Below are 25,312 nucleotides of genomic sequence, written 5' to 3'. Positions count from 1 at the left end.
TACAGCCACCTACAGATCTCCAGCAGTTAAGCCAAAGAAGAAACGGAAGTTCTTCCCCACTCGCACGATCCTGCCAGTAACCCAACTTGCTTCCACACCAACCAACCTGCTCCAGTCTGCTTGCATGCCAGCTGAACCTGATAACCCACCTGATTCTGCCACACCTCTGCCTGCTATCCAGCCAGTGTCTCTGCCTGAAGCTCCTGTGCCCCAATCTGATGTTCCTGTGTCCATGTTCCACTCCGATGTTTCAATACATGCCGACCAGTCTGATGTGCCTACCGTTCAACCTGTTGTGCCAGTGTCCGCTGTCCAGCCTTATGTGTTCCTGTCTGCTGCCCAGCCTGATGTGCCACTGTCTGCTGCCCAGCCTGATGTGCCACTGTCTGCTGCCCAGCCTGATGTGTTCCTGTCCGCTGCCCAGCCTGATGTGTCCCTGTCCGCTGCCCAGCCTGATGTGTCACTGTCCGCTGCCCAGCCTGATGTGTTCCTGTCCGCTGCCCAGCCTGATGTGTTCCTGTCCGCTGCCCAGCCTGATGTGTTCCTGTCTGCTGCCTGGCCTGATGTGCCACTGTCTGCTGCCCAGCCTGATGTGCCAGTGTCTGCTACTCAGCTTGTTGTGCCAATGCCTGTGCCGGCTGTCCAGTTTGAGGTCCCAGTGGCTGCTGCTCAGCCTGATATCCCAGTGTTCATGTTCCAGTCTGACACTCCAGTGACTACTGTCCAGTCTGATGTACCTGTTGTTCAGCCTGTTGTGCCAGTACCTGCTGTTCTGCCTGTTGTGCCAGCGCCTGTACCTGCTGCCCAGTCTGAAGTTCCAGGACCGGCTGCCCGGTTTGAAGTCCCAGTACCTGCTATCCAGTCCGATGCACCTGCTGTTCTGCCTGATGTGCCAGCGCCTGTGTCTGTTGCTTAGTCTGAAGTTCCAGTACCTGCTGCCCGGTCTGATGTCTCTGTGCCCGCTATCCAGTCCAAAGTGCCTGCCTTCAAGTCCGATGCGCCTGCCTTCCAGCCCGATATGCCCACCTTCCAGTCTGATGTGCCTGCCTTCCGGTCTGATGTGCCTGCTTTCCAGTCTGATGCGCCCACTTTCCAGTCTGATGTGCCCGCTTTCCAGTCTGATGTTTCGGTGCCTACTTTCCAGCCTGATGTCTTGGTGCCTGCCTTCCAACCTGATGTCTCGTTGCCTGCCTTCCAGCCTGATGTCTTGGTGCTTGCCTTCCAGACTGATGTCTCGTTGCCCGCCTTCCAGCCTGATGTCTTGGTGCCTGCCTTCCAGCCTGTTGTCTTGATATTGGTGCCCCAGTCTGTCAAACCGATGCCCGTTACTCTGCTTGCCGAGTCAGTGCCTGTTACACAGCTTGCCAGTAGGGAGCCCTCTGCCCAGCTCAATGACCCGGAGCCTGTTGTCTGCCCTGAAGTGCCCGCTGTCTGCCCGGATGTGCCCGATGACCAGCCTGAAGTACTCTCTTCCACCGTTCTGCTCGATGCCAAAGACTATGGACAATTAAAACTAGTTGGAGCGTCCGGAGGCTGCTCCTTTAAGGGGGGGTACTGTCAGGAAAGGGTCCGTCCGCTGGTAAGCTCTATCATTTGGCATGCAGTACTGAGGTCCACCAGCAGGTGTCTCCTGGCAGTTTAGAACTGTCAGGAGAGTCTTTCCCTGCTGGTGTGATGACATCATTGGGCCGCAGTACTGACATCCACCAGCAGATGGATCCTGGCAGTATGGAGCAGACAACATTCCCTGCGCTCAGGTTTTACACGAGGACAATCACCGGCAGTCCCATAAATACCCGGCAAGCCCTCACATGCTTGCCTTGGTATCTTTCTTCATTGCGCCCTGACCTGTACCTGGGACCTGAACCCTGAACCCTGTAACCTGTATCTGAACCTGAGCCTGTACCCGATCCTATCCTGATCCTGTCCATCCTGTGTTCCAGTTCCCTTGTAAGCCTGATCCCATCCATTATCTCCCTCTCCTATCCTGCCCTTCAGTTCAGATGCTGATCCCCTGTGTATGACCCTGGCCTGGCTAACGTGTTTGATTTTGGTACTTCCCTTTGGCTGTATATATTATCTGTTGTCTGTGGGTTTCTGTTGGTTGGTTGAGCACTATTTGTATTTGGGGTGTTTACTTATTTATATCACTTAACTTAAATAAACATTATTCTTATTCACTTTACATACGTTTTGGTTTCCTCTTTGCACTCCACACAACCTGGTCACACCTGTTCATGACATCCACCTTCACATCATCCCTGTCCACCCCTTTCACAATAGTGTTATCACACTTCCTTGACATCAACCCCCTGTCAGTACTGTCCCCTGCCCCTATTTACATTATCCCCCCACATTACTGTCCTCAGTCCCCTCCCCCCCACATTACAGTCCTCAGCCACCCCACATTACTATCCACATTGCTCCCCACATCACAGTCCTCTGCCTCCCCCACCCCACATTACAGTCCTCAGCACCCCACTTTAATGACCTCAGCCCCCCCACATTACAGTTCTCAGTCCCCTCACATTACAATCCTCATCCCCCACTTTAATGTTTTCAGCCCTCCACATTACAGTCTCCAGCCCCCCCACACACATTACAGTCCTCAGCCCCCCACATTACAGTCTTCAGCCCCCACTTTAATAACCCCAGCCCCCCCCCCATATTACAGTCCTCATCCACTCACATCACAGTCCTTAGCCCCCCCCACCACCACCACATCACAGTCCTCAGCGCCCCCACATCACAGTCCCCACCTCATGACAGTCCTCAGCCCTCCCCCCCACATTACAGTCAGCCCACCACATTACAGTCCTCAGCCCCCCCCCCCTCCTCAGGCTCCTCCAACTTTAATTTCATCAGCCCCAAATATCACTGTCTTCAGCACACACATTCTCACAACTTTTTCAGGCTGTCACATTAGTGTCCTCATCCCGTGTAACTTCGCCCCCTCCCTCACTGTCTTACCTTACACAGAGCGGAGATCGGAGGGAGGTACAGCATGTCTGGATGGAGGGCGGGTGCTGCAAGATGGTGATTGGTTGCTAGGACTGCCCTTCATCCTAGCAGCCAATAACTTGCTTGCTAACCTTGGGCAGCTCAGCACTCCATCCAGAACTATCCCGCCTCCCGCTGTCGGCTCTGTGAGGATTACAGAGCGAAGGCAAAGAGAAGAAAAGGCTCTTAAATGGCAGTACCACGGCAGGCTGCATGAGAGAGAGACGCGCTCCGCATTTGGCCCTTGGTCCGCCATTTAGTGATGCCCAATCTAGACCAAACATCATAGACACTGTATACGCACATATTTCTATTGCTCTGCTGTTGCTTGTAGTTCCACAGAAAATAACATCTTTAAGTCGGTGATCACTGTGAATCCAGTTACAGTTTAATTTACACAGGAAGATTGTATGCTGTTTATTCACAACTTATTAAGTCAGTTGCTTTACTTTGCCATCCAAAGTTTCCTTGCATGTAATTAAACATCAAGGGCTAGCTAAAGATCAACCGGACTGCCACACAGCAACACTTTTACCTCTCTCCCCACTTTAGGGATTTGTTTTACTGATACTCATATAGCTATAATTCACCAAGAACTCTCAGAAAGAGCAGACTGAATTGCAATACAGTTCTCTTTGCTAAAAGTTGTACTTATTGTTTACTGTTCTGCATTTATGTGTGAAGGAGCAGTAGAGAGGGGTCTGACACTCATGATAGCCATTCCTCTGCTCTCCTGTAGCCTGTTCGCACTATATGCGCTTGGTTGAGCGCAGAGATTTTAGTGTTTACTGTTTAATGTTTGAATCTGATACATTCCTGTAGGAAACAACATTTTAAAGTGTAAACTTGAGTTGACTCTCTAGTTTCTTTTCCTTCCATCTCATGAAGAACATTTTGCTGATTTAATCAATTCTGGTGTATTTACTTTTTCTTTGCTGTCATTTGGAGGAAAGAGAAAAAAAATGTATGAACCCAGGGTGGCAGAGGTGGCAGAGGACTCACAGGGTCGGGGCAACCAGGGGGGTACTGATTTATCTTGCGACCCTCAAGCATACTTGCCAACAGTCCCAATTTTCCTGGGACAATCCCAGTTTTAATTGTGACGGCTTCGGAGGACTGTTTTTGGCACCAGAGATGCTTCTGGCTGCAAAAATATGGCCGCTGCCACGAGATCTCTTTCCTGTGTCCCCTGGTTCTCGGCTCAGATCTGAACCCGGCCCCTCCAGCCCTCTGCTCTGCAGCTCCTCCCACTCTCCCTCGCAATGGTATTCGGCCGTCTACCGCCCCCGCCCCCGTGCGCACCCCCTGTTTTCATGGTGTTGTACTGAGACAGTTTTCCCCCATGAAAACCAGGGGCACGCACGGGGGCGGGGGCGGTAGACGGCCGAATAACATTGCAAGGGAGAGTGGCAGGAGCTCCAGTGCAGAGGGCTGGAGGGGCGGAGATTAGGAGGATCTGGACTGGAAGCTGGAGGGGCGGAGATCCAATCTCAGCCGAGAGCCAGGGGAAACAAGTTTTCTGGGGGAAACCGATTTTGGCACACCAGTCTGTTAGAGGCAGAGCCAAGGGACTGTACTGCACTGGGGACACCTGATGTAAGATGGGACTCCACTGGGGACATCTAATGTAAGGAGGCACTCCTCTGGGGATGCCTGATGTAAGGAGGGACTCCTCTGGGGACGCCTGATGTAAGGAAGCACTCCTCTGGGGACACCTGATGTAAGGAGGGACTCTGCTGGGAATGCCTGATGTAAGGAGGGACTCTGCTGGGGAAACCTGATGGCACCTGGTGGCAGGCGACATGGCAAGTGACATGCTCAGGGCTCCCACTGATTCGGCATTATGGTGAGTTGAACTATTTCATTTTATATTACAATGTAATAATAGAAAAAATGCTCTTCAATCATCCTGACACCATAACAACCATGGTGCCGGGATGATTGAAGTGCTAACATCAGGTGTTTGGAGTATCTTTATCTGCTGATTGTTAAACTTTCTGGAATACATATATTTCTACTGTGGTATAGAATCTGGGTCTGCTGTCCCTCCATCCCTCCTTCTTTCCTTCCTTCTCTCTCCTTCCCTGCCTATTTCTTTCTTTTTCCCTCCATCCCTAGTTCATCTCAGACTCGGACCACACCCCATTTCAGCCACGCCCTTTTAAGCCACGCCCACTGTTGCGTTTAAACCACGCCCATATTCTTTTTCCTATACACCACACCCTAAAATGAATGCCCCACCCCCTGATTATGATAAGAGTCCGCCTACAGACAAAAGAGTGTCCCTATAAATTTTTTTACAATGTTGGCAACTATGCTTAAGAGGGCAGCGCTACATGTGTTATGAATGTATTAGAATGTCCTGGGCCAAATTCATGAAAGCTGTGCAACAGTTTTCATGCTATTCCTATTAGACATTCAGCTATAACATTAAGATAACTCACAACTAAAGTGATAACCATTGATGATCTTGTTACAATGGCATCTGAAAGTGGGTGGGATATATTACGCAGCAAGTAAGCATGTTGTCCACGAAGTTGATGTGCTGAAAGTAGAACAAATGAAAATTGCAGTTTGTTGTGCATGGGGCTATGTAGCTGCAGACCAGTCAGGGTGCCCATCAGTGGCGCCCTGTATTGCAGGACGCAGGAACGCCACCCCCCTAATCTATGCGTCTGGCCTCCTAATCTAGATGCAGGGCGCCAGACGCATGGATTTCAATTGGGTTTTTTTTTTAGAAGGCAGAGGCTCTAATAGGCTTCAAAAAAAGGGTGCCCCGAGCACACCCACTTGTGTGACAATAGTGAATGAATATTCACTATTGTTTTCCTGATTCTCCTCCCAGCCAATTAGGAAGCGTGACCTGTAATCCGTCACCCGATTGGCCGTAAGGAGAGGCGATCCTATTGGCCGTCTAGGAGGAGGAGGGAGGAGATGCACGGCGGAAGCCTCCCGGAGTTGCCAAGGAGCGCTGCCCACGACTTGGATGGGGTAAGTGCAGGGCTGGTGACTGACCAAGGGGGGGGTGGCGAGGGGTGCGGGTGACCCAACCGAATGTCTGTGGGGGGGGGTGGTTGTGGGTGCATTGTTTTCCGCCCCCTCCCCCCCAAAAAATATACCACCTGCCACCACTGATGCCCATGCTGACCTGTGTCCACAGCCAAAAGCACCTACAATGGACATGTGAGCAAAACAACTGGATCACAGGCCAATAGAAGAAGGTGGCCAGGTCTGATAAATCACCTTTTTTTATATCATGTGCATAGTCGGGTGCGTGTGCCTCACTTACCTGGGGAAGGGATGGCACCAGGATGCACTATGGGAAGAAAAGCAAGACAGTGGAGGCAGAGTGATGCTTTGGGCAATGTTCTGCTGGGAAACCTTGGGTTCTGCCATTCATGTGGATGTTACTTGACATGTACCACCTACCTAAACATTGTTGCTGACCAAGTACACCCCTTCATGGAAACAGAATTCCCTGATGGCAGTAGCCTCTTTTAGCAGAATAATGCCCTGGTACACTGCAAAAATGATTCAAGAATTGTTTAAGGAACACAACTAGTTTAGTGGCATCCAGTGGCGGCCCGTCCATAAGAGGCGCAGGGGCCCCTAATCCATGCATCTAGCCCCTAATCTACATGTAGGGCCCAAGATGCATGGATTCCAATGCAGGTTTTTTTTTTTTTAGAAGCACATGGCTTCAAAAAAGGGTGGGCTCGGGGCCCTGAGCCCACCCAGTTGTGTGACAGTTGCGAATTAGTATACGCTATTGTCTTGCTGATTCTCCTCCCGGACAATCACGAAGTGGGTCCTGAGCCCCGATTGGCCGAGAGTAGAAGCGATCGTATTGGCCGCCAAGGAGGAGGAGGAGAAGACACAGGGGAAGCCGTCGTGAAGCCAAAGAGGAGGAGATGCGGGGTGAAGCCGACGAGGAGGAAGCGCTGCCCGCGACTTAGATAGGGTAAGTGCGGGGTTGGTGGGCTGACGATCGAGCGACTGGGGGGGGGAGGGCTACTCAATCTTAGGTGAGTGGTTATGAAGTTATGGCTGATCGTTGTACTGTATATATCAAGCCTTGTAATGTCATAATACAGTATACAGCAATAATATATTTTTTTCAGATGAGCAACTGGGATGGAGAAAGATTGCATCCAGGGTCAGACATCTGTCCATAAGGAACTGATGGATGTGCAGATACATGCAGAGCATGGTCGGCAAAACACAATGATTACTGCAAGTGGCTATAGCCGCCAGCAGTATTTGAGTGTATAAAAAAAATGACAAGCTGGTTGTACCCAAGACGATTAATGGGGTACATACATGGTTTGAATCTCAGCCTGTCCCTGCTGAATTTTGATCCATGTATGGCTGACTGTAGTCTAGCTATTCTTAAAAATGTTCCTTCCCTCTACTTCTACCTATCCTGTCTAACCTGTATAAAGAAAAGATGTGTGTACTTATCTATTTTTAATCTGCTCTAGTCACATGCCCCTGCAGCTCCTGCTACTCTGTGTCAGCCAGCTGTGGCTGCAGGGGAGAGGAGGGAGGGTGGACAATGAAGAGCCTATAGGGAAATATCTCAGTCTTTATCGGTCACTCCCTCACACGGAGGATCATGTGACTGGACTGGAACAGATTAAAAATAGGTAAGTAAACAGATCTTCTTTTTTTATACAGGTTAGACAGGAATTGTCCGACTTTATGTTTGTGTGTACCTAACGACGGAAGGGTGGGGTTGTAGAGTGTTAATTCTGCAGGTGCATGTTGTGTAAAAGGTGAAATAACACTTTAAATAAGCTGCAGCGCCAGCCTGCATCTATATAAAGATGCACTAGTCTCTGATAACAGTCTGATTTCTGTGTATTCCTTTGGCAGACTGACAGTTATTATATGACTTTATTACTAGCATCCTAATGAATCATCTGCAAGTGTAATCCTGGAAATTCTTTTCAACATAGTGACATTTCACAAGCAGATACAGTATGTGTTGATGAGCACGTATTTCACCAGACTTCAAAGTCAAGTCAGAATGCAGAAGAAATTGCATAAATGCATGTAGCTAGAAAAGTGTTGTAATGTTTCACTTCCTCTTCAATCTATCCAGGTAATATCATTTAAAAAAATACGTTTCAATGGAGTTCACATAAAAATGAACAGGTACCAGCAGTACCGGTAATACCAAAAGGCAAACGTTTTTTTTAGTTTTGGACAGAGTTGAAATGGATTAAGTATCTCTCAGTTTTTATTGCTGTCTGTGCCCCGTTTAGATAGATTCGCCCTCTCTATTTGTCATGTGTACCATTACAGTAATACCTTGGATTACGAGCATAATTCGTTCCAGAAGAATGCTTGTAATCCAAAGCACTTGTACTGTATATCAAAGCAAGTTTCCCCATAGGAAATGTAGCACCCTGGAGTTTAGTCAGGGAGCTCCTCACAAATTTGCCAGGAATAGTTATCTTGGTCGATTGATGGAGATTTTGATGATTTCTCCCTAGGTTTGGCCTTGTTGCACTTTTCTCTTCTACCACTAGGTGGCCAGGTACTTGGTGGTACTAGATTTGAGAAGGGCAACCCAAGGTCAGGTTATGAGTTTATGGGGTATCTCAGCCAATGGGCAGGGGTTTTCTTGAATCCCTTGGCCCGCTGGGAGAACCTATATATAGGGGTGAGGTCAGGTGATCTATGTTCTGTGCCATCTGGACGGCTGTCTGGGTGGACGTGTGTCGTACGCCCCGGGCTGCTAGGCTGGAGACTGGGCCTATCCTGGGGGCATCTGGCTGCTAGGCTGTGTAAACGGGGCAGTAGCCAATAGCTTTCATCTCTTTATTTATTCTGAGCATGCGTGGCACTTTGTACGTTGGATTTGTGTACACACGATCGGAAATTCCGACAACGGATTTTGTTGTCGGAAAATTTTATAGCAAGCTCTCAAACTTTGTGTGTCGGAAAATCCGATGGAAAATGTGTGATGGAGCGCACACACGGTCGGAATTTCGGACAACAAGGTCCTATCACACATTTTCCGTCGGAAAATCCGACCGTGTGTACAGGGCATAAGTGGTCGGAGGTAGAAGGGAAGCTGTCGCCACAAAGGGACCAAGGACCTTTACCAGGGACCACAGTGAGTAACTGAAGCAAGTACCGGAACCACATTCAGAGCAGAGCAGCCTTGTGAGTCAAGCCAGGGACCTTGCCGGTTAGCAGGGGTGAAGGTTGAGAAGTATCTGGAGTGCCATGCTAGGGACCCAGCAGAGAAGCCGGGGGATGACGCTTGAGAGATATATCACCGCAAACCTTGGAGGAGCTCAAGGGATTCAGAGTCAGTGAATCAGAGGGTCTAGTGAGAGACCGGGAGCTCGGTGTTGAAGAACTACAAGAGGCAGTTGTAGTGAAGCTGAAAGGACTGTTACGTTTGAGTTAGGAACTATTAAAGACTGTTACTTTAGCAGACAGCATTCCTGCAAGTGCAGATGTGGCTTCTTGCTGGGGCCTTTCCCTGCACGGCTGTTCTCTTTTTGAAGTCTTGGAGTCTGCCAATTGAATTTGCAACTATCTAAGGGTGTCCTGGCCCTAACCCTTTTTCCCCCAAAAATACAAAAAAGACTGTTAAGAGAAATAAAAACCTCTTTTACATTCAAGAAGTGTCTGGTGCCCAATGACTTTGTCCACCTTGCACCCACTATTCCTCACAACCCACCACATACAGAAGGATGTCAGCTATCTTTGGCTTGGAAGGTTCTCATTAGACAGGACAAGGCCAGAAACTTTACTACAGAAATAATGGAAACTCAGATAATCTGTTCCACAGCCAGTGCTTGTCTATACAGTACCGCATGTGGTCAGAGGGGTGGGGGCAACGGAGACACTCTGAAACACTTGGAGACGCTCGGGAACTGAGTGTCTCCAAGTGTCTCAGAGCGTCTCTGAGTGTCTTCGAGCGCCCCCACACCTCTGGCCAAATGCGGTACTGCACACCCCAGCGGCTTGAATCTTGCTCGTCTTGCGACAGTCATGGCAGAATCACGTCGCCTTTGAGGTGCCATTAAAGAATAATGGCAGCCAAAAATATGTTGCATGTTCTGCAGCAATTTGGGATCATGGGCAGAATCATGACGATTCTTTCGTGATCCCAATTCGTGAGATTTGGGATCGCGAAAAAGATTATACGCCGCCCAGGAAGTGCTAGGAATCCACATGTGGTCAGACCACAGATATATATATATTTAGGTATACCATTTATTAATATATTCCATATATATATATATATATATATATATATATATATATATATATATATATATATATTCCAAGGAATTCAGCAGTAATCATTCCTAAAATAGCAGAGACTGTTCGTTTCATACAAAGACTATCAGAAATGTCAGTGGTTTATAATCCAGGGTGTTCTTCTAGCAGATGACATTTCTATCATGATTACATCCATCCCTCCACCTAATGAGCGTCTATGAAGAAAGCCTGCCGCTTCCTTGTATTTCCCGTCAGTTCCAGTTGTGACCCTTCTTGATGAACACAGGATCTGACTCAATTGTCCCAACACCCATCCGCAGCCCAAGGACAGGGAGGGAGGTCGGAGTGCTGTGACGAGGGGCGGGGCTGAGCTCACACGTCATGACACACACAGGTGGGATCCCATGTAACTGACCAGTCTGTGTCATGGCACCGGATATATACAGTTTCAGGTATAGGATAAGTCATGTGACTCGAGAAGAAAAGTAACTGTCAGGGAGTGACATCACGGGGGTGTGTCATTTATCAATGGGCGTGGGAGGGGACTGTCACAATGAGTAAGAATATACAGACACAGTGTACTTCATCTCCAGATCTGTCAGCCTTCCTCTACACAAGGTCATAGCTGGGGGAGACATTCTGTACATCTGTCTGGGCATAAAGCAGAGGTAAGAGAAGAAAGACATCTGTTTATTTATTTTTTACTGACTCATGGTTTATGATGTGATATACGTCTAGTATCTTCCTGGGCACTATATGGATGGAGGAAGGTGCAAGGCACAGCATAGGAAATGTTACAGACAATGATGGATCAAATCTGCAGCAGCTATGCATGGCAACCAATCAGCTTCTAGCTTCTAGAAGCTGATTCGTTGCCATGTACAGCTACTCCAGATTCACCCATTTTGATAAATTCCCCTTTGCATTATATATATATATATATATATATATATATATATATATATATTATCACAAACAAGGCTGCATTAACACTAGCATTTTGTAGCTTGAGGCTCCATTCACACTAGGTGCAATGGGGCTGTTTTGGGCAGCTATTCCAGCGCACTCCCACAGCACGACAACACAAAATGCCTTGTGTCCTGTGTGCCCTGTTCACAGGACTGCGTTGCGGTGGTGTATGCTAAAAAAAAAAAGTACGACAGGCCATATTGTTTTTTCATCGCAGCACAGTTCGAGGCACTCTGCGCCTGGTAGAACTGCATGAAATGAATGAATAAAGTTTGTTTAAAAAAATAGTGAACAGCGCAATGCGCCAAGATCAGTGCATCAGCATTGCAGTGCTCCTGCGTTGTCACAGAGCATTTGGTGTAAATTAGCCCTCAAGCTTTCAATGGTGGCTGTTCACATGTGAGCGCTCAGACACCTCTAACTCATTGTCTGACACTCTAAAAGCCACAAGAGCTATATTTTAGCGCAATTCATATTCTGCAATTTGCATAGTCATCTGATGTGTCTGCCTGCATAAGTGAAACTGCAAGTAAAGGTGTGGAGGATGGGAGGTGGAGTCACTGGCTGATTGGTTGATAAAAACTCTTTGTTGTGACTGCGTTTTTCCACACTGGATAATCGCAGGTCACAGCTGGGGCATATAGAAAACAATCATTTTTTATGTGCCCTATTCACACCCCGGCTCTAGTGTGGTGCCATGCAGTGTGGGAAAAATTCAGCATGTCTTCATTTTTAGGCAGCACGCTGGATGGCAACGTACGTCACAGATTTGCCACACAGCACGCTGCAGTTTGAAGATATGAATGATTTGCCACATTAAGCTTAAAATGAAAAAGAAAAAGTAAGCAAGCTCAACGCCGCAGTTTCTGCGCTCTGTAAGGTAATGTCTGCACTAAAATAGTTGTGCAGATACAAGTTTTCGCCCAGTCTGACCATCGAGCTGATTACCTCTAAGGCCGCGTACACACGGGCGGACTTTTTGACCGGACTTGTCAGACAGACTTTCCAGCGGATTTTCGACGGACTTTTGACGGACTTCCGATGGACTTTTTAATGAACGGACTTGCCTACACATGATCACACCAAAGTCCGACGGATTCATACGTGATGACGTACACCGGACTAAAATAAGGAAGTTGATAGCCAATAGCTGCCCTAGCGTCGGTTTTTCTCCGTTGGACTAGCATACAGACGAGCGGATTTTTGGGTCCGGCAGAGTTACGACGTAAAGATTTGAAGCAAGTTGCAAATCTAAAGTCCGTCAGATTTGCGACTGGAAAAGTCAGCTGAAGGTTTGGTGAAGCCCACACATGATCGGATTGTCCGCCGGATTTGGTCCGTCGGCGTCCGTCGGACAAGTCTGGTCGAAAAGTCCGACCGTGTGTACGCTGCATAATAAGCATCTCTACTGACACTTAAAGTGGAGTTCCACCCACTTTTACAACTCTTCAGCATCCCTCACTAAACTGTGCACTGTAAACGAATTGGATATATTTTTTTTTTTTTCAACACCTACTGTATATCTGCTGTATTCATTTTTCACTTCCTCCTCCCTGGCCGCGGCCCATCGCATCATTTCCTGTTTGCAATGCCTTCTGGGAAGGGGCGGCAACTTCCTATGAAACTGCCGTTGCTATGGAAACCTGACTTGAAACCTATTACACTGCTTGTGCTGCACTGAGCATGTGCAAGATCTGCAAGAGATCCAGGAAGAAATACAGTCTGGCTTCAGATGCCCACACTTAAGATGGCCACGGCCTGCTGTAAGTTTATAAAATAACAAACTACTGCTATAAACTAAGAAAACAGACCTTAGTTTACAGACTAACTTTACTAGAATACATTAAGCTTGTGTATTATAGGGGTATTTTTATTTAAAAAGTATAATTTCGGCCGGAAGACCACTTTAAGTTGGCCATACACTTTTTGAATTTCAGCTCAGTGTGAGCCTGTTGGCTGCCTCCCACTCAACATCCCTTAACTGAAAAAATGAAGGAGCCAGGTGGAAAGTTGTCAGCCAAGCAACAGCTGCATCCAATCAGATGTAGCAACTGTTTAGGTATTTTGACAGCTGATAGGCTGCAGCTTTTGTAGCATGGATGGGGGGAATCTGTTAGATTGAGGGACTGGTATTCACCATAAAAACCCAGTCCGGATGTGTTCCAGATGGGTTTCAGCATCAGTTTTTTTATGCATTTTTCACCTCAACTCCAGGAATTCAGCTCCTTTGTAAAAAGCGAAGGCGCACTATGAGTTAAGTCTAATGAAGTGCATGACATCTTGGAGTTATCTCTATTATTTACATCTGACAGGTTTAGGGAGCTCTCGGAAGACAGCTTTCGCTGTAGGTAAGGGAGTACAATGCTAGACCTTCTGGTCTCTGCATCTTCAACACTAGAGTTGATGTAGCTGCTATGCCCATACCTCCCTCCTCCTGCCCAATCACAGATGCCTGTGTATTATGTGAACCCATTCACAAAATACAAAGGCTTCTGTGAATGGGCAGCAGAGGGGAGGGGCGGGCATAGCTGCTCCCAGGGATTCATTCCTCTCAAAGCCCAGAGTATCTCTCCCAGGAGCTCAAGAAACCTGTCAGATGTAAATAATAGAGATTAGTCCAGGAGGTGGCATTCACCTCATTGGACCTAACTCATAGGGTGCCTTCACTTTTTACAAAGTACCTGAGTTCCTGGAATTCAGCTTTAAGGCTCTAAGGTTGAACAGAAAAAAAACTATATGTGTATGGCCAGCTTTACCGGAGGGAGTGTGCTGGGAGAAGCTAGAAGAAGCCATACATGAGCTGCTATTGACTGTTGGCAGCACACAAGGTGCAGCTAATAAACAGAGGGTCCCTGTTTGTTAGGTGCACTGTGTACATGTTTGTGCGCACAAATATAGTGCAGTGCAGGGCACTGTACCATGTATAGTTTATCACTAAGGTCCTGTTCACATACTGCATAGCAGGAATGGGCCTTCCCACTACCCGACTTTCAAATAGCGATTCTTACATGATTTTGCGTGTTGCATAAGGCCAGCACATTCATATGAATGGGCTGGCACTATGTGCGTTTGCCACTCGAAAAGGAGCTCCTGCTACTTTTTGGGCGACAAGCTTCACGTGATTCTTAAAGGTGTAATTTGCTGTGATTGGCGCGCAATCCTGTCGTGCGACAGTTATGGCAGAATCACGTCGCCTTTGAGGTGCCATTAAAGAATAATGGCAGCCAAAAATATGTTGCATGTTCTGCAGCAACTTGGGATCATAGGCAGAATCGTAGCGATTCTTTCGTGATCCCAAATCGTGAGATTTGGGATTGCGAAAGAGATTATACGCCCAGGAAGTGCTAGGAATCCACACATAGAGCATGCGGACAGACCACAGACAGCTCAGTCACATTACACAAACCACACATTCATAACTTTATTGAAAGTGTATAGTTACACTTCATTGACGTCTCTACACTGCAGCACAATGCGCTGAGGTGCTATCCGATACGCTTCTGAAAAATACAAAATGTCTGCATTTTTCCACACAACACATCACACCAGTCTTGTGTTGTGCACAGGGCACATAGAAAACAGTTGTATTCTTTGTGCCCTTGCAGTGACTGGCATTGATCAGGTACAGAAAACACCAGTCAGTGCACATAGCCCGGCCCTTAGTCACAGCTTACAGACGGACCACACCCTCAGTCACATCATCCTCAGTCACATCATCCTCAGTCACATAGTAGGTTAATTGGCTTCTGTCCAAAATTGGCCCTAGTATATGAATGTGAGTTTGGGACCTTGGATTGTGGGCTCCTTGAGGATAGGGTGCGATGTATGTGTGGATGGCTGTGTAAATTGATGGCGCTATATGGGTACCTTAAATAAATAGGGATAATTGTAGACACGCAACCACACTCACTCAGGTTGAACTGGATGGACTGGTGTCTTTATTCAACCTTACTAACTATGTAACTATGTAACATCATCCTCAGTCACATCATCTTCAGTGTCATCATTCTCAGTCACATCAACCTCAGTCAAATCATCCTCAGTCACATCATCTTCAGTGTCATCATTCTCAGTCACATCAACCTCAGTCAAATCATCCTCAGTCACATTATTCTCAGTCACATCATCTTTAGGTACATCACCATCACTCACATTATACAGACAGACTACACACAGGCGCAGCACACAGTCAGAGAATAGACAGAGCATGCAGACAATTTACACACAGCACACAGAATATACAAAGTCATAGGAAGCCATGCTTTATGATACCACTCATTGAAGTTGCTGTAATTGTTCGATGAGGGTGGTGGCTGTAAGGCAGAATTACTATTTCCAATGTTCTTGTTGCTCCTATGATTGATGTTCACATGTAGAAGATTTCCATGTTATATGTCTACAAGATGGCAACTGGGGCCTAGTGAACTATGGTGGCTGTGTTGGCACACATGTGGTGCTCAGAAAGATCCAGGAAAGCAGGACAAGATGTCTTTACAAAGATGGCAGATTTTCACTAAGATTTTTTTAGCATGAGGGCACAGAAAACCTCACTTTTGGTCTGGCATGCATATGCACGCTATTTCATGTAATTGTTTTATGCATACAAAGGAGCAGGCTATGTTTAGGTGTTTGCCTGCTCTGTACGTATTCCCAATGCTTCAATAAGTAAATGAAATATTGGATTTTCGAGTGCAGGCTTATTTTCTACAAAATCAATCACTAGCCCCCAGAGTATGTGCACCAAAAGTGGTTCTAAAGGTTGAAGGATTTTGTACCTTAATGCATTCTCTGCATTCACACCAGAACACGGTGTGGGAAACCTGTGTTTTGTGCGCATCTCCCAAAAGCACTACTGTTGCGATCTGCAGTGGGTGTCATTGTCTTCAATGTTAAGTTAAAGTGGTGTTCCGGCCGAAATTATACTTTTTAAATAAAAATACCCCTATAATATGCAAGCTTAATGTATTCTAGTAAAGTTAGTCTGTAAACTAAGGTCTGTTTTGCTAGTTTATAGCAGTAGTTTGTTATTTTATAAACTTACAGCAGGCCGTGGCCATCTTAAGTCTGGGCATCTGAAGCCAGACTGTATTTCTTCCTGGATCTCATCCTTGCAGATCTCGCACATGCTCAGTGCAGCACAAGCAGTGTAATAGGTTTCAGGTCAGGTTTCCATAGCAACAGCAGTGTCAGAGGAAGTTGCCGCCCCTTCCCAGAAGGCATTGCAAACAGGAAATGATGCGATGGGCCGCGGCCAGGGAGGAAGAAGTGAAAAATGAATACAGCAGATACACAGTAAGTGCTCAGAAAATTTTTTTTAAAATATCCAATTCGTTTACAGTGCACAGTTTAGTGAGGGATGCTGAAGAGTTGTAAAAGTGGGTGGAACTCCACTTTAATGACACTCCAAACGCAGGTCGCAAACATAGTGTGTTTGCCTGCACCGGCTGGCATAGTACGGAAGTGCCATGCAATCCGTTTGCTCTGGTCCTTTAAAGTAGTGCAACAAGTGCAACACGCTCAAATTGCACCACACTGAATCGCAGCTCCTGGTGTGAACTGGCCCTAAGAAAAACAACTTTCTGCGTGCTTCAGGAGTGATTGGCTCATGCTGCTGCCAACTACAGCCAGCGAGGAGAAAGCAGGGGGTGGGACTAAACCATGCTGTGTGTGTCAATGGAAACACAGAGTGCAGCTCAGGAGAGAGCCCGCACAAGTGCCCCCTTAGCACTTGGTTGCTGTGGGGGCACCTGTGGGAGGGGAGCCAGGAGTGCTGGTGGGGGGCTCTTGAAGAGGAGGATCGGGGCTGCCCTGTGCAAAACCTTTGCACAGAGCAGGTAGGTATAACATGTTTATTATTTTAAAAAAATTATCTTTAAAATTACTTTAATGACCAGGCTGGCCATACATCGAAAATGTTTTTTTCCCATCAGCCAGCGGAATAATGAATTTCCCCATCCAAACAAGCCAGGTGGATGGAGGAATCCTTCCCACTATGTTATCATATTCTGACAGCAGGGGCTCCTCCACTGTCAGTCTACACTGATCAGCACTGCAGCCATTTTGCTGCAGTACTGATTGAAAGAAATCACATCACATCACATCAGTGCAAGTTTTTCCAACAAGCCGGTTCAAGAGAAGTCAATAGTCTGACTTCTCTGGAACAGGAATGGCCACAGACGGATTTAAATTTAAGATTTTGACCAGCTTTAGTGACCAGTCTCAAATATGTTAACCCTACAATGACCAGTCAGTAAGTGCGTTACCCACCTGTCCCGATCCAGTGAGATATTGCTGATATAATTACTCGGGCACTTGTCAAATATATTCTGGGCTAGGCCCATGTATGCACACTTTAATCCCATGAATCTATAGGGACAAACACATACCTGAAGGTCCGCAGGAATTAATGTTATTGCAGAAAGCATGCACTGGCCCAGCTGGGAATATATTTGAAAATCGACCTGGCAATCTAGTCAGCAGTATCTTGCTGGATCGGGTACAATAGAGGGTAAAACACAGACAAGGAAGGGGAGGTGGTGGGAAGGGTATCCTCTCATGTGAGTGTAACTGCACCAAAGGTGTCTTTACACTTTAGCTCCTTGGTGACCAGACTGTGCATTACATTGGAATTTCAGGAAAACTGTTAAATATATAGTTAAAATACATATATGTTTAGTTTTTTGCCGAAGGATTTGCCATTTTGTTCTGCCAATCCTGTGATTCACACATCTGTGCTGCACAGCACAGCCAAAAACAACACTTTCTGGATTATTTTTACTAATTCCTGACCAACTCCCCAGTCATTGCACACAGGACAGGAGATGACACAAATCAAAAGTTATGTACAGGCTAGGGCCCCTTGCACACGGGGTGTCTAGCTGCTGTGCCTCCAATCCCAGGGTTTTAGTGTGCCCAAGTGGCACAGGTGCAGCATCCCGTCCACTAGATTGAAATATGCCAGGGCTGAACACTGTACCAAGTGGTACTCACTTATAGAGCACTATGTGTTCAGGGATGAATGACTTAACCTGCGTGTACATTTTAAATAGCTTTAGTGACTCCTGATGTCTCTTTAAAGAGAACCTTTCTTAAAAATATATCACATAGGAGACTTTTTTAAATTTAATCATCTTTTAAAACTATTTACCGCTGCCCATTCCCATATCCAATGATGGTCAGTCCCAGCAATAGACGGAGCTCACAAGTCTTTGTGCCCAGTTACATACCTATCTGTTTGCTCATGGCTGCCTCTCACTGTACGCCAAATGCTTGACTTTGCTTGTGTTTGATTTAGGAACTGAATATGGCTCCAGTCAAAGAAATAGAAAGCCAGCAACCAACATCATTGTAAGTGTTTAGTATTATATGGAAAGTGATTAATATTTCATGGCCAGTCATTAGTACATTTGTTTCTCTTTTATATATTTTTATGTCAATAAAATGTTTGATTAACATGAGACAAGAATATAAATCACGAGAGGGGTTTTACTTAATAATTGGTATAGGCATTTTGTAATAGTTATTTTTCAAGTAAGATAAAGTTTTATATTTGTTTTCTGAGGGCCATCTTACACCCTGCTAATACATAGCTCCCAACTGTCCCTGATTTCGAGGGACCGTCCCTGATTTGGAACAAAGTCACTTTTTCCTCCTCATTTGTCCCTCATTTTGCATAAGAAATGCACTATTTATCTTTAAAAAGGGGTTTCCCTAAGCTAAATCTTCCATCCAATTTTAAATTGATGCATTTGTAAATTTCAAAACCCAGTATAAAGGAATAGTAGTGGTACAAAAAAAAAAAACACTTGTGAGTTTAACTAATCATTCTTTTTGTATAAGAGTGGCAGGGGTGTGTCCTATCCCTACATACTTTTATGTAGCTAATAGGTTTCCCTCGTTCCTATCTCAAAAAGTTGGGAGGTATGAGTATATGCAAGGCAAGACTAGCTGGCCTCAGTCTCTCTGCAGTGCAACATATTTTCAAGTACAACCTATAGCTCACATCACACTCTTGCTTACCCAGGTTCAATCAATAGCACAGCAAATTTCTGGACTTAAAAATGAATTTCTGGAATTTAGCCACTTTGTAAAAAGTGCTGGATTACTAGGGGTTGACTTTAACAAGATACACACCACCTTGTGGACTTATCTTTTTATTTTATAATTGCTATTACAATTATTTTACAATAGCTATTACTATACTTCTGGTGTATTGATGCAGGACCTTCTGGTTTCAACTCCTGCAGCTGCAGAGCTTCATGCAGCTCCTGTGTCCTCTCCTGCTCAATCACAGAGCACTTTGTATTATGTTAACCTATTCATATAAAAAAAAAAAACAGCAGAGGGGAGAGGCGGGACAGTGTCTTCCTTGTCAGAGGCCCAGGAGTAAGTGATAGCTGTACTCCCAGTGCTCTGTAAATCATCAGGTCCAGCTCAGAGGAAGGGAGCGTGCCTCCAAAACGCATCAGATGGTACCACACCGAGATGTAATTGGAGTACACATATCCTGCACTGTATGGCATCTTGTGGTCTTTGGGCTTGTATTAGTTGCACTCTTGTGAGTATCTATTTTTATCGGTTTTCATTTGCTCCAATAAATATCTTTGGTAATACACTAGGTGCTTGTGCCTAACTGTTTGTTTTTGCAGTTCCACTTTGGGTCCCCCTGTTCGTGGAGGGCTGCAGCGCCAATTTAGTTCATTGAGAATTACAAGCCAACAGCCGCTAAGGCTGTCAGGACTTGTAATTTTCCATTCACAGAACAATGAGAATGGTGTCCCGGAGCCCCACAGGGCTGCATATTTTTTTTAAATGATGACAGCTATCGAGGGAGAAGATCCCCCACTATCTGACAAAACGGGGGAGCAGGGGGCGGTCCTTTCATAACATGTTGCATGTTACGCCCTGAATATGGGTGTAACGTGTTTTGTTATAAAAGGTGAACTTTTCCTTTAAAGCGATAAGTCCACAAGGTGACACATTATACAAAGTGGAAGAAAAAGACAAACAAAGGCTGTGCTGCTGTTGGCACTCCTGATCAATTAATGCAGGGTCGGTTCATCTTGGGGATTCAAGCTGGTCCCCTGAAAAGGGCTCAGAAAGGCCATGTAAAGCTGATGCAACAGTAAAGCTTAATGCTATCCTTTAAGGAACAGTAAATAGAGCAGGAGGAGACGGAAGCCCCAGAGTGGCAGTTACATAGTTACATTGTTACATAGTTACATAGTTACATTGTTAGTAAGGTTGAAGGTTGAATAAAGACACCAGTCCATCCAGTTCAACCTGAGTGAGCGTGGGTGCGTGCCTACACTTGTCACTATCCCTGTACATATCTTGAGATATTTGCTGGCCCTGCTCAGCATGCGTAGAGGAGATAAAGGGTTATTGATCTGTATATAATGGGTGTAACCCAGGATTGCAGGCATGCATATATCACTATGTAGCTTGTGGTAGATGCTAGATTAGCTTTTCTCAACTCTTGGAATAATCTACATTTCACGGTATATGAACATGATGAGTAAGCTGCAGACGTAATAATAAGTAAATCGGTAAAATGCTATATTAAGCATAGGTGACCCCTAACTTTGGAAGCCAGTGGAAAATGTTTCCTTTTGCATTGGTAGTCAGTAGGAGAAGTTTTGTAATTTGGTTTGACAGTGGGAGAGGTGGTCTCATTAGTGGTGATCAGTAGGAAAGAATGTCCCTTAAATTGGTGGTCAGTTTAGTGCTCCCAACCAAGCGTTGCCAGTGCTAGAACTATGCAGGTACTGCCAGGTGGAAAATCGATCTACAGTACCACTTCTTAATGTTCAAGTAACCTCCAGCTAATCTCTGGAGGAACTCAATGGTTCAGTTTGTTAGGAAAGGCTGTGCTAGATCCTAGTGGGCCAATGTATTATGTAAATTCAGTGGGAGAATTAATATTCCTTTACATAATCTGACAAATTGAATTTTCATTTTCTCAGATGGCCTATTTCAGTTGGTTAAATGCAGATTCTAAAATTGTCAAGGTTGCGGGTGTTCTCCCTTTACCTTTTTTTGCTACAAAAGCAATAAATAATATGAATGATAACAAAAACTAGCAAAATTATGCCTGTTAGCTGAAGAGTAGGCATACAGAATGGATAAAAATTTCAAACTGTGACAATCCAATATACATTTTTTATTAGGATGTATTGTATCCTACTTACTTTTACCATATACACCAATATATAAACAGTCAAGACAATAATTATTTTTAAATTACATTTGTATTAGTTTTCATTACAAGCAATACCAAGTCAAACAATGTAAGATGACAAAATATGACATTTTAACATAATTTTTTGCTGAAGCAATAGAAATATTGTGATACCAGCACTGAAATGTAAATGTGAACAGCATTTTAAACCATTAAAACATTTTAATAAAACAAGTGATTGTTTTTTCTCTGTTTTATATGTTCATAGTTGAACACAAATATTAAGAAAAACAGTCAGGTATATGAGTGTAAAAACCTTAATTATTTTTGTATGACTGTGGTAATAAGTCCAGAAGATGTGACTTGGGATATAGTTGACAGTCCCAGTGGTGTGACATGTGTCTGTAGGGCAGTAACCATGTTGGGTCTTGTAGTTCTAAAGATAGATTCCAATAGGATAAGCTCGGGCATGTTCTTTAGAAACTGGAAACCCTGCAGTGGGATATGCTGAGACTTTTAATTTCACAAAGAAAGAATAGAAACCAGTGGGTCATGCTAAGTCTTGTAATTCTAAATAGGCTGTCAAAAACAGTACTGTAGTCCACAGAGTCCGCACACAGCGGGACATGCTGGTACTGAAAATTTTAAAGAAAGCAGCTTATGAGAAACTTAGTTGTATATTAAATGATACCCCAAATTTTATGAAAGTTTGGTTCCCATGGCTGGAATATAATCGCAATCTGAACCTAGATCATTGTTAACTTTTGCTTTGAAAAACAAATAGGCTTCATGAATTGGAGACTTAAGGCCATGCCCCCCAGGACCCCTTCCCCTTCCTTATAATCCCTTACCCCCATTTCCTCTTCTTCCTCCTACTGTAACAACTTTTATTACATATGTAGCCCCAAACAATAAAAATAGTACCACTCAAATGCCCCTTCAAACCTGTGTCAGTTGGATCAGCATGTGAAAAGACTGCAAGACAAACAGATTAGGCTTATCAGACTCCAGTAAATTTCAACAAAATGGTGGCTGTCTGCACACAGACACCAACTCCCTGTTGCATAAATGTAATGAGATAACTCCTCAGACGCATTTTGCCCTTTTCAGGGCTTAATTGTAAAGGCGTCCTTGAGGCCTCTTCGATTAACCCCCGAAAAGGGCGAAATGCGTCTGAGGAGTTCTTTACAGGTGGCGAACAGGAGCTGAAGCCATCTTTTACCCATCTCATTACATTTATGCAACACAGAGTCTGTGTTTGTGTGCATCATTTTTATTACCTCTTAGACTCTGACTGGCATCACTTCCCCCATCTCCCTATATTTTGCCCCATATTTTGGGCAACTATATTGAGAAATTACTACCTGTGCACTTCTTGGTTAACCTGCGCACAGACTGGTTCACAATCATATCCTTGCCTTCTTTATTCCACCCAACCTATATACAATCATGTCCTCCTTTAGTCTACTCTATGACATGTCATCTTATATACAAACACTTGTATTTCTGACTTCACTTCTATTCGGTGCATTTGATGCGGTATAAGCTATATAATGTATCATGCATTCCCTTTTTGATTGTATTGAAACCCTTGAAAATCAAATAAAATATATGTGAAAGAAAGGTTTGAAGAAAGGGGAGGATAGTGGTACAGTACATTCTGGAAAATATATCTTTTCCCAGTAATTGCAGCCAATATATTAGGGATGACAAGGTATGTATTCTCTTAATCTAAACATTCATATTAGTCTGGTAGATCCAAACTTCTCCCACTGTAAAACCAGCAAAATGACACAGATGGGCCCTATCCTTACTCTCATCAAGGTCCTGTGCACAGCTATCATGAGAGACTTGGGAAGGTACTGAATTTGGGGAAGAGTGAAATAGTCACCTGAAAGAGGAAGTGAACACTTATGTTTTTTTTTTTTTAAATAGTTGCCCATTGACAGGATAGAAAGTACATTTCTTATAAAAATTAAGGGATTAATAGGGTAAAAGAATTAACTATGCTGTAAATAATTTCAGTGTTAAAACAAGAGTAATGCTACGTACACACGATCAGAAATTCGGCCAGCAAAAGACCGATGAGAGCTTTTTGTCGGAAAATGCGACCGTGTGTATGCTCCATTGGACTTTTGCTGCCCGAATTCCAGCCAGCAAAAGATTGGGAGCATGTTCTCAATATTTCGGTCGGAAAAGTTTCTATCCGAAAATGCGATCGTCTGTAGCAATTCCGATGCGCAAAATTCCTACGCATGCTTGGAAACAATTCGATGCATGCTTGGAAGCATTGAACTTAATTTTCTCGGCTCGTCATAGTGTTGTACGTCACCGTGTTCTTGGCGTTCGAAAGTTCAGCAAACTTTTGTGTGACTATGTGTATGCAAGGCAAGCTTGAGCGGAATCCCATCGGAAAAGCCATCATATCTTTTTCAGACCAAAATTTCAATTGTGTGTAGACGGCATAAATGTTACAAAAGCCCGCTTTGAATATTGTTTGTACACAGCATCTGACAGGCAAGTCAGAGCATAGATGATTCGATTTTCTTTCCTGCAACCAGCCTTTCCGGCTGGCAGAACACAGAAAATGATTGCTGATAGCTGCCGGCAGTATTCGCATGCCAAAAATTCAAGAGTCTGGTTGTTCTGAAGTCGATCGACAGAACGACTTCAGTACAACCAACCTGACCATACATAGATCAAATCTTGGCTGGTCTCTGTTGAACTGCCTGAGATTCGATCAGTCAATCACTTTAGAAGCATACAATAATGGGTAGTGCTTCTTAGACCATTGGGGCTTTTTAGGCTCCACATTATCCCACTTGATATTACTACTACTACCTGTACCAGGAGAACTCAGAGAACTCAATCTTTTAATTGTACAGTTTTCATTTCTGTATACAAGAGCACTGCATGAAACTATCTTACAATTAAAACGTAAGAAAATTACACTGAATATTTGATGATTGTGTCCCTTTAAAAATAATAATACGCAATGTTTCACATTCATGGTTCTTAAAGTGTTACTAAACCCAGTAAATACTGCCACTATATACCTTTTTGGCTGATCTGTATACCAAGGTCACATGATAAACTGCAGGATCTTCCTGAGTGCTGAGTGTTCAGGTAGGAGGAGATTTCCACTACAGCCTATGTCCTCATGCTGTTATAGGATCATTCATGAATCAAGATGTGACATCCCACCCACTGTGTTCTTTTTTGGGCATGGAAGAGGAGGGGGGGGGGACTGGGCTGTCATTTAGGATCTGTATACAAGCCCAACTGTGTGATGTCAATACCATGTGACCTGAAAAGCTCAGCTCAACAAGGACACGTTCTCTCCAGCAATAGAGACCAAACTGAGCATGTGCAGCTTTACTACTCTGACTGTGTATTATCTGGCCTTGCCAAGAGAGCCTCTTCAGGAGGGAAGGATCTGTGCATTCAGGATCAAAGAGCCTTTTTAACCACTTGCCAACCGCCCACAGCCGAATGACGGCTGCAGGGCGGTTGGATAACTCTGGGATCACGTCATATGACGTGATCCCGGAGAACCGCTCCCGCGCGCCCCCCCAGGCGCGCACACAGGAACATCCGTGTTCGCCGGGTCCACGGGACCCGGCGCAACACGGATCGTGGTAAAGGACCAATGACAGCGGTCCTTTACCATGTGATTGCTCCGTCCAATGACGGAGCGATCACAAATGTAAACAAAAAGGGAAAGCAGGGTCATCAGGAGGTTACAGCTCTCCTCTCCTCATACCGATGCAGCGTGAGAGGAGAGGAGAGCTTTACGGTGACAGTCAGTGAGTTTTTCCACCTTTATCAGTGCCCAACAGTGCCACAGCAGTGCCCAACAGTGCCACAGTAGTGCCCAACAGTGCCACAACAGTGCCACAACCATGCCCAACAGTG

At 45.1% G+C, this 25,312-nt stretch overlaps 1 protein-coding gene and 1 long non-coding RNA gene across 3 annotated transcripts in view; one reads left to right on the top strand and one right to left on the bottom strand.

The window, feature by feature from the left end:
• LOC141145862 (uncharacterized) overlaps window positions 1-25,312 on the bottom strand; it is a 229,980-nt gene that overhangs the window by 97,882 nt on the left and 106,786 nt on the right. The window lies entirely within an intron of this gene.
• The window catches only part of UPP1 (uridine phosphorylase 1), a 66,216-nt gene continuing 48,526 nt past the window's right edge, over window positions 7,623-25,312 (top strand). The window contains exons 1-2 of one of the 2 annotated variants that reach the window (XM_073630629.1): window positions 7,623-7,646; window positions 18,512-18,564. In XM_073630629.1, coding sequence (XP_073486730.1) covers window positions 18,521-18,564 — 44 coding nt within the window. In that variant the 5' untranslated portion in view covers window positions 7,623-7,646; window positions 18,512-18,520. Of the gene's footprint in view, window positions 7,647-10,759; window positions 10,917-18,511; window positions 18,565-25,312 lie in introns of those variants that run through there. The other variant, XM_073630627.1, reaches the window with a different exon arrangement.

This window comes from Aquarana catesbeiana, linkage group LG05, assembly GCF_042186555.1.
Source record: "Aquarana catesbeiana isolate 2022-GZ linkage group LG05, ASM4218655v1, whole genome shotgun sequence".
NCBI classification, from domain to species: Eukaryota; Metazoa; Chordata; class Amphibia; order Anura; family Ranidae; genus Aquarana; species Aquarana catesbeiana.
The sequence above is the reverse complement of the archived record's forward strand: the minus strand, read 5'-3'. Positions and strand labels throughout refer to the sequence as shown.